Source organism: Spermophilus citellus (assembly GCF_964194105.1).
Source record: "Spermophilus citellus genome assembly, chromosome: 7".
NCBI classification, from domain to species: Eukaryota; Metazoa; Chordata; class Mammalia; order Rodentia; family Sciuridae; genus Spermophilus; species Spermophilus citellus.
The window spans coordinates 25,201,633-25,210,921 of NC_138188.1; the positions used below are offsets into that span (position 1 = coordinate 25,201,633).

Here is a 9,289-nt window from a genome sequence, read left to right on the forward strand (position 1 = left end):
AATTCCACCCAAAGCCCTGCCCTCCAGCACCAAGAAGTGCACCAATGATTTCAAAGCTGTCACAAGCCCAACCCCACCATCCACAGCATGTCTCCAGGGCCCTCAGACGCTAAAAGGGTTGACAACACAGACTCCAGTGGAATTTAGCTATTCTTTATTGACATGGAGTGTGGGGTGGTGAAGACACCCCTGCTTCCAGGAGGATGAGGTAGGTCCGCAGTACTTCCAGTTCACACCTTTCCTGGGTCCTCCTTTAGTGTGACTGTTCGGTTGAAGACAAGCTAGAGGACACAGGGAGAAGAATAACCACCAAGCCAGAACCAGGCCAGGAGACCTAGGTAGGTTTCACCAGACAAAACCTCCCAAAACTCCCTCCTCATCCCAGAGGAGCTAAGGGACCCAGGGGGTCAGGAGACCCGGGTTCTCAATAACTTTATGACTTGGGGTAAGGAGTTGATGGCCCTGGACCTTAATTTCTTAAGGATAACAACCCCTATGCCTGCCACTACTTCAGAGTAAAAAAGGTAGGGTTCCTATAAGTTTGTGCATGGACTTAACCTCTGAGATTTCTCAGTAAGTGACAATTAACTAAGGCAATGTGGGCAGAATGCTTAATGCAACAAATGGCAGGGAACATTACTGTTACAGAAAGGGGCAGTTGGGTAAAGCAAAGTACCTGTCCTTGGCGGCTATCCGGATCCACAGAGAAGTACCCGAGGCGCTCAAACTGGAACTTGTCAAAGGGTTTTGCCAGGGCCACAGAACAATCCACTAATGCTGCCTCCACCACTTGTAGTGATGCCTGCAGTTAGGGAAGTCAAAAAGCTATCCAGTCACAGAGGCCCACCACCCTTGCACCCCAATCCATGATCCTACCGGGTTCAGATCACTTAAGAATCCACCTGGCACCTCAGCAGGATCTTCAGGGTTCTTGTGCTGGAATCTGTAGTCAAGAGTGAAGGTCAGACGCATATCTGGGCAGCCACAGCACACAATGCCCATCTTGTAACTGCACCCATCCCAGCTCTATTCACTCACAGTCTATCATAAAGGCGAATTTCGCATATCAAAGGCTGTGAAACCCAGTGAATAAAAGCCTTGGGCTTCTCTCCAGCGTCAGCCCGTCTACAGGTCACCTCTAGGCTCTCCACACAGCCACTAGGATCCTGGAAGTGGGGAAGTTTGCAACCAGACCAGGGAATCACCACCAGGACTCTTGGCTAAACACAAATCCTGAACCCAGCCTCTCACCTTGATAACATTCTGCAGCTCAATGACATAGCCTGTATGTCTCAGGCCCACAGGCTGGCCCCAAGCTAGACGCTTATAGCCTGGCTCTGGCTCCTAGAGATAGGAAGTGAGGTAAACACAAGAGATTGTAAGAATCAGACAAGAATAAGGCTCTCTTCCACCTGCATGTCCAGCAGAGATTGGTTTATCTGAAGTAGGAAATGGATTAGGAGATGAAAGAGCCCCAAGGCAAGACAGAAGCAACAGGACCCTCTTCCCCACATTTAGGTCCCTCTATCCCCTATTCACCTCCTTGAAGTCAGTCCTCTCAATGAAGACTATGGGTGCAAAAGGAACCTGGTGGAAGCCCTTGGTTTCATCAGCTGGAAAGTTGGGCACCTGGATGTCCAAGGGCTATAGCAGAAGATAGGTATCTGAATCACACCAAGCAGTAGGACCCCCATACCCAGGCACATACCCAGCCACCTATATATACACACATACAACATGGAGGCAGGCCCACCTTGGCAGCAGGAAAGTTGGTAATGACAACCCGTAGTGACTCCAGCACAGCCATAGCCCGTGGAGCCGTATCATTCAGCACATCACGTACACAGGCTTCAAGAAGATGTGGCTCCATTGTGGTCTGTGCTACTGTCACTCCCACCTGGCAGGAGAGTTCATCAGTTATAGCCACAACCTCAAATTACCACACTCAGCCTCTATCTGCCCACCTAGCCCACTGGGCTATACCCGAGCACAGAAGTTGTTGATGGCCTCAGGCGGAAAGCCCCGCCGTTGCAGAGCAGTCAGTGTGAAGAGTCGTGGGTCATCCCAGTCCCTGTGGATGAGGAGGTGGTGAGAAGGCCTTTGAAAGCACACACCATTAGTACCCATCCAAAAAGCCACACTTACCGCACAGCACCAGCTGCTACGAGCTGAAGGATCTTCCTCTTAGAGACAACAGCATAGTGCAGATTGAGACGGCCATACTCCCACTGCACAGGGCAATATACGTCCAGTGCATTGCACAGCCAAAAATAAGAAGAACGTCTAGGATAGAAGAGTAGGGTTAGAGCTGGCCACCTTTGGGACAATGGAGAAACCTCAAGAAGGGCTGCTAGAATCCCACTGATCCCACCCACCCTACGGCCCCAGTTCCCTCACCGGGCCTGGAATTCCTTAGTGCAGAGTGAGTGGGTGATATGCTCAATGGAGTCACAGAGGCAGTGTGTGTAGTCATACGTGGGATAGATGCACCTACGGGGCATAGGCAGTGGGTTATACCATCTAGTCCCTCTGCTCTACCCCATTGCCCACTGGCCTGCTCCACAGCTCCATTGCACCATCCCATGTCCACACCCACCATTTGTCCCCTGTACGGTGGTGTGGTGTATACTTGACTCGATAGGCCACAGGGTCCATCTTGCCGTCTTCCATCACCAACTTCATACGCAGTGTAGCCTCTCCCTCTGAAAATTTACCCTTGCGCATTGCCTGAAGGAAACAAGGACTCAGGCTGCCTCTAAACCCAGGGGCATCTCATCCTCAGCTTCTTGGCCCACCCAAACCAAGCTGCCCTTCCAGAAGCCCACCTCAAAGAGCAGCAGTGACTCCTCTAAGGGACGGTCTCTCCAGGGTGAGGGCAGAGGGTTGTGGCCTTTGAGCTCCTCCCCTCGCTGATGGCACACGTAAGCCTGACCCCTGTGGGGGAGGGGTATGAGTAGTACCCAGCAGGGCCATGATCTGGTCACTCTACCTGGCTCTACATTATGGTCGTGGCCTCACCTGTGGATGAGCTCCACAGCCCAAGCATAGAGCTGGTCAAAATAGTCAGACGCATATGTCACCTTGTAAGGTGTATAACCTGGGGCAATATGAAACACAGTATGAGCAACCAGCAAGAAATACCCAATGGCAGGCCATGGCCCGAAAAGAGGTCCACTGACAACCAGCCCTGCCCACGCCTCACCCAGTCTGTACCTAACCAGGCCACCATGTCACAGATAGCAGTGAAGAATTTTTCTTCCTCTTTCTCAGGATTGGTGTCATCAAAGCGCAGAAAACAGATACCATTGTTGGCCTAGGAGAGTCAGAATATCTGTGACCACCCACATAACTATCAAGCCCACATAAAACTCATAAGGGTCATAAAGGTCCTGAGGATTTGGCTCATAAAACTAGGAGATTCTCAGAGCTCTTGCATATCAGAATTAAAAATGCCTTCAATAGGGGCTGGGGATGTGGCTCAAGCGGTAGCGCGCTCAACTGGCATGCGTGCGGCCCGGGTTCGATCCTCAGCACCACATACAAACAAAGATGTTGTGTCCGCCGAGAACTAAAAAATAAATATTAAAAATTCTCTCTCTCTCTCCTCGCTCTCTCTTTAAAAAATAAAAAATAAAAAATGCCTTCAATAACTTCTCTCATCTTCCTGCATCTAACCGCTCCATAGGGCCAGGCGCAGAGGCACATGCCTGTAATTCCAAATGGCCTGGGAGGCTAAGGCAGGAGAAATGTGAGTTCAAAGCCAGCCTCAGCAACTTAGCAAGGCCCAAAGCAACTTAGCAAGACCCTGGTTCAAAATAAAAAATAAAAAGAGCTAGGGATAGAGCCGGGCATAGTGGCACACGCCTCTAATCCTAGCAACTTGGGAGGCTGAGGCAGGAATGTCTCGAATTCAAAGCCAGCCTTAGCAACAGCAAGGTGCTTAGCAATTCAGTGAGACCTTGTCTCTAAATAAAATACAAAATAGGGCTGGCGATGTGGCTCAGTGGTCGAGTGCCCCTGAGTTCAATCCCTTGGATCAAAACATAAATAAATAAATAGATAGATAGATAGATACACAGATATATCAATAGATAAATAAATAAATTTTTAAAATAATAAATGCCCCAGAGAAGGCATCTCTTATACAAAGTTGGGGTAACAACATAATCTTTTCAGAATTTTTTCTCCAATATGTTCAATAGGTTCCTATGTATTTGACATACATGTTGTTCCCCCATGGCCTCTGCCCACCCAGGCACATTGAGAACAAAAAGTAAGACAGGATCACCTTTCTGGTATTCAGTCATAGGAAGAGACAGAGGTTATCTTGCTTGCCAGGGCCCTTATCACATACTTACCTTGGCATAGCCAAAGTTGAAATTGATGGCTTTGGCATGTCCAATATGCAGGATTCCGTTGGGTTCTGGCGGGAACCGGGTACGTACCTGAGATAAGGGGGATGGGAGCAGAGGAATGAGGCCAAAGCTCAGACCTAAAAAAAAAACATATGGTCCAGCTAGGTGTGACATGCACACTTTTAATCCCAGTGGCTCTGGAGGCTATAGCAGAAGAATTGCAAGTTCAGAACCAACCTCAGCAACTTAGCAAGGTTCTAAGCAACTGAATCAGATCCTGTCTCAAAGTAAAGTATAAAAAAGGGCCGGGATATGGCTCAGTGGTTAAGTGCCCTTGGGTTCAATCCCTGGTATACGGGGGGAAAAAAAAGAAAAGAAACATATGCCCCTTCCCATGGAAATGGATGAGATGAGGTAGTATGGAGGTACATCCAAGGAGATACTTGATGGCACTAGCTTGCTTGGCCATATGCCTATACCTGCCCCCCAGTGATCTCCAGGTGCTGCCTCAGTAGATCCATGGTGTGTGGAGTGATCACATAGCCTGGGGTTTTGTAGTTTTCACCTGCCAAGACCAGAACAAACCTGAGGACCAAGCTGTAGCCCAACGATCCTGACCCTAGGGGCCTGGCTGCAGGAGTCATTGCCAAGAACTAGTCCCCCTCCCCCAACTCCAGGGTTTCAACATGCCCACTCACCAGGTTTATGGAACTTCAGGGCTTCACCCCGGAGCTGCTCCATCAGAGACAAGGTCTGTCCAGCAGCCTCAACTGCTGGTGAGAAGGAAGAAACCAAAAAAATTCGTCCTTTGAATATAGCCTCCATTTTCAGCTCAGAGAGGTTGATATCACTACCATCCTTATCCTGCAATCAGAACAGCTCTGAGCATGCCCTTCTTATTCAATTCCAGAGACATGATATAGAGAGTCAGACTTCTGAAGCCTCCTAAGACAGTCTCTGGAGAAAGGGAACAATGGAAACACCAGGAATCCCAGTTTTGAGGCAGAAGGCATGGTGTTGAATAAGCCAAAGTTGTGAGGAGCCTGGGCTGTAAGGACTCTTCAAAGAGAATGCCCAGAAGAAAGAGAGCTAAATGTAACAGGATTCTAAAGTCTCTCACCATTCTCCACCACATCTTTTGCTGTCCTCTGGTCTGTTTCTTCCACACGAGCCTTAGCCACCTGAGAGAAGGACCAAAGTTGGGTCAGAATCTCTCCTGGGCAGAGGATAGTGATCAGACACTCCCTTCTCCAATTCGAGTCTCACTCTATCCTACTTTACCTCCAGGAACCTGGGCCATGCCCAGACTCACCTTGGGTTTCTTTTCTAGGTCAGCTTCCATCTTGGGACCCAGAAGGTGGAGGACCTGAGCAAAGACCAGAGTCAGGCAGGAACAAGAATATCCTCTTTCGGGGATCCCCTGAATGCCTCTATCCACCCACCCAAGGGCTTCCTAGTCTTTGTACCAGCACTGCCTGGAAGAATGTGGCTACCTAGCACAACCATCTCATCTCCTCATGTAGTTCTGAGGGCCTCCAACGCTTTCCTCTTCCTGAGGGTCCATAGAGGACCCAGATAAAAAAGGCTTCCATTTATAGAGAAGAACTGTGGGCCCAGCATCAAGACAAGCAATCTACCTTAGCCATCATCCTCTTATGAATCTATGCCTGCATCCTGACATGAAAGCCACATTACCCATTTATGGGAAATTTAAGGGCAGACTAAAGTGATTCAACCCAAATTAGACATAGCCCAGAGACTCAGGTGCTACACCCTCCACAGTGGGATCCACTTAAGAATACTGACAGGCATCTCCTCCCCAATTTTATCCCTCAGTGGATTTCAGGCCATGTCCATGCCAGAGTCTTTGCCAGCTTCAGTTCAGGGAGGCGCCCACCTGCATGTCCACTTCGTGCTTGATCATTTTGCCATCTGCCCACTTAAGCGCAGCCCGAGCCTCTCCTAGGAGCATGGGCACAAGAAGCTACAGGAAGGTAAAAAAGGATATTCCTCCCCCTCCTCCCCAAGGAAAGGTCCTAGCTGACAATAAGAACCAAAGCCTGGGCCCAGCCAGAACACGGGTAAGGTGCTCCTATTTTCCCAACCCCCACTCGTGCCCAGAAAAGGCATGACCAGAGAGAACACCGTAACTCTTCTCCCCAGGCTCTGCTTACCCATCAGCAGCCCCATGTTGAACCGGTAACGCTCCACTAGAATCTGAGCCCGGTGTTTATTTATGGTGGCCTCCACCTAAAGAAATCCAAACCATATGGTTCAGGAAAGCCCCTTCTGAGACATTCTAAGAACCAACACCCTCACCTTGGGTCTTCCTGGTTAGAGAAACTACATCACTCCTTTCCAGAGCCAGGACTGGGGAGGCAGGTGATGCCCTGGTAAAGACTTACAGCCTCCTCAATCTGCTCTGGGGTCACCATGACACCCACACCACATTCCTGCTCAAAGTCCATGGTGTCAATAGGGTCCAGGGGGTGACTCCGCACATATTCAAGGGCAGCTGAAAAAGGAAAGGCAATGAGTTTGTATCAACTCAGCTCCAAGAATTGAGTACACAGGGCTCTAACCCCAAGAAACCTAGAACAATTTGGTCTCCTGAGAGGTTAAGCCCTGGCACAACCCCAAAAGTCCTCAGGTATAAGGGAAGAAACATGTGTTCTGAGGAAGGCTCCTCATCATGACAGTTCCCCTATTAATCTCACTAGAGGCCATCCCCTCCATGCCCAATGTCTGTGCAGAAACAAACTCAGAAGACTAAGGCAGGAGGATCACAAGTTTGAGGCCAGCCTGGGCAATTTTGCCATACATCTCAAAATAAAAAGGGTTAGGGATGTAGCTCAGTGGTAAAGCCCCCGCCCCCCAGCCCGGGTTTAATCCCCAGTACCAAAAAAAAAAAAAAAAAAAGCAACAAAACGAGAAAGAAACTGAGTAACCTGGCAAAAAGGGCAGATAGGATCTTGGATAAAAGGAGGGACTAGGGGTGGACCTGGTATTACAGGCAGGGGTCTCACCGCTCAGCTGAGGCTCAGTGTGGATCTTCTTACTGGCTATATAGCTCACGAGGAAAGAGAGACGCCTGGTATCCCTGAGTCGGGAAGCTAAGCCATATAGAAGGGTCCCGGTAGCCTTGTCGATGGTGGAGCCCAGAGTCTGCTGTGCCTGCGGTTAGAGGGATCAGGGGTAAAGCCCCACGACCAGTGAGAAAGGCAACAGCAGGACAGGGGGAACAGATTGGGATTTGTACCTTGCCCCAAGCTGCTTTGGGGCACCACCCCCGCCAGGGGCAGAAGAGCGCGCACCTGAGTCGCCGCGTCGCGCAGCTGCGTGCTCAGAGCAGCGTTCTTGAGCGTCTCACGGGCCTTATGCTCGCTCAGGCCCAAGCCGGTGAAAAGCGCCAGAGAGTCTAGAGCCGCCATCGTAAGAACACCGGAAACCAAAAGAAACTTTGGGCCGAATCTGCACGTCGGCATCCTCCCATTGACCAATAAAAGAATGAAACCTATGAGGAGAGCCAATGGTGTCCTTTCTCGGTGGAGGGGGGCGGAACTTTCCAGGTTGTCGACGCCATTTAAGGGATAGAGAGCAGCCACACCAGCCTTTTCGGCCGCTTGGCTTCCATATCCTTGCAACAGGCCTGATGACAGGGTGGGGTCAGTAGAACTTTTAGATTTGCCTCGGGCCTGCAGGGAAAGTGTTAAATATTGAGGAAGAAGGAAAAAGCGGGCCTGACCTTTTGCTCTTTGACTTTTATCTTTCAGCCCTGGGAAGTGATCCCAATATTGTTCTCGGGAAGCAAATGTGAGTTCCCGTCGCGTTTTTGATGTCACAGCTTTGAGGTTGTCATGGAAACAGTTGAGCAAAATTAATCACAGGAAATTCCGATCTAGACTGCATGGAAAAGAATGTGCAATATAGCCTATAGAGGAACCACACAAATCCAAAATTTAGGTGCCCACTGGGACTCACTTGGCCAGGAGAGGAAAAGGAAAGGTTTGGGCCTGGAGGGACCTCAGAAAATTTCTATGATCATTTAGTTTAAAATTTTGTGCCACACTGTTGCCAGAGCATGCAAATGTCAGGAAAATCAATCACAAGCAAGTTATGACTTCAAAATGCTTTTGCAGGGCTTTTTTTAAGTTGTATACGGACACAATATCTTTATTTATTTTTATGAGGTACTGAGGATCAAACCCAGTGCCTCACACGTGCTAGGCAAGTGCTCTACCAACTGAGCTACAACCCCAGCTCATTCTGCAGGCCTTTGAGGTTGGGACAGGTGGGACAGAGGAGATGGCATATTCATGGTTATGGCTTTTGTGCTTGGCTGTCTCCCCACATTATCACTGGTCTTCCAGGACCTTCTGTCTAAAACAACATATAAACTGTGTTCTTCCTGTAGAGGGTGGGTGATCCAGCTACTGATGATATAAGGAAACCCCCAGATTTGGGAGGAGAGCTCAGGCCTTTGGAGGCCTTGGTGTCACTCATATTGTATCTTCAAGAATTGGACAGTGTCCAGACGAAGCTGAAACCAAATCCTGTGACCTGCTTTGTGCTCATATACCACCAACGACCAGTTAGTTCCCTGTTTGAACATGCATCTGGGTCCCACATAATAACCAGGTGCCAGGTTCTGCTGCATCAATATCCAGGTCCAATCCCATGTCCTGAGGCTTCTTACCTCCCTATGGTCCCCATGGCCCCCATGTGATGCCTAGTGCACTGCACAATGAAGGCCAGGTACAGGAGTTAAGTAGGAGACGTGGTTCCACTGCAGAAGTACTGTCCAGGCTCAGATGGCGCCCCCTTCTTGGACCTGACAGTCTCTCTCTCTTTCCTGGATCAAGAGTGTGCCATATGATGATATGGGGTTAGCAGATGTGTTGGAGCAAGAGACTCCACAGCAAACTCTCACATCC

At 49.4% G+C, this 9,289-nt stretch overlaps 1 protein-coding gene across 2 annotated transcripts; it reads right to left on the bottom strand.

The window, feature by feature from the left end:
* Window positions 1-137: 137 nt before the first annotated feature.
* On the bottom strand, window positions 138-7,993 carry QARS1 (glutaminyl-tRNA synthetase 1). Of its 2 annotated transcripts, none has more exons than XM_081302505.1 (24): window positions 7,670-7,993; window positions 7,382-7,529; window positions 6,761-6,870; window positions 6,530-6,605; window positions 6,253-6,317; window positions 5,668-5,721; window positions 5,476-5,536; window positions 5,054-5,125; window positions 4,835-4,920; window positions 4,359-4,445; window positions 3,214-3,313; window positions 3,019-3,097; window positions 2,826-2,934; window positions 2,597-2,727; window positions 2,398-2,490; window positions 2,146-2,283; window positions 1,984-2,071; window positions 1,754-1,897; window positions 1,540-1,644; window positions 1,252-1,344; window positions 1,039-1,166; window positions 877-943; window positions 677-802; window positions 138-281 (listed from the first exon to the last, which is right to left on the bottom strand). In XM_081302505.1, the coding sequence occupies exons 1-24, from the start codon at window positions 7,838-7,840 to the stop codon at window positions 231-233; spliced, it is 2,382 nt and encodes a 793-aa protein (XP_081158631.1). In that variant the 5' UTR covers window positions 7,841-7,993; the 3' UTR covers window positions 138-230. The 2 variants fall into 2 exon arrangements, with proteins under 2 accessions (XP_081158631.1, XP_081158630.1); XM_081302504.1 differs by having other exon boundaries at window positions 5,054-5,128; window positions 7,670-7,991.
* Between the last annotated feature and the right edge of the window lie 1,296 nt (window positions 7,994-9,289).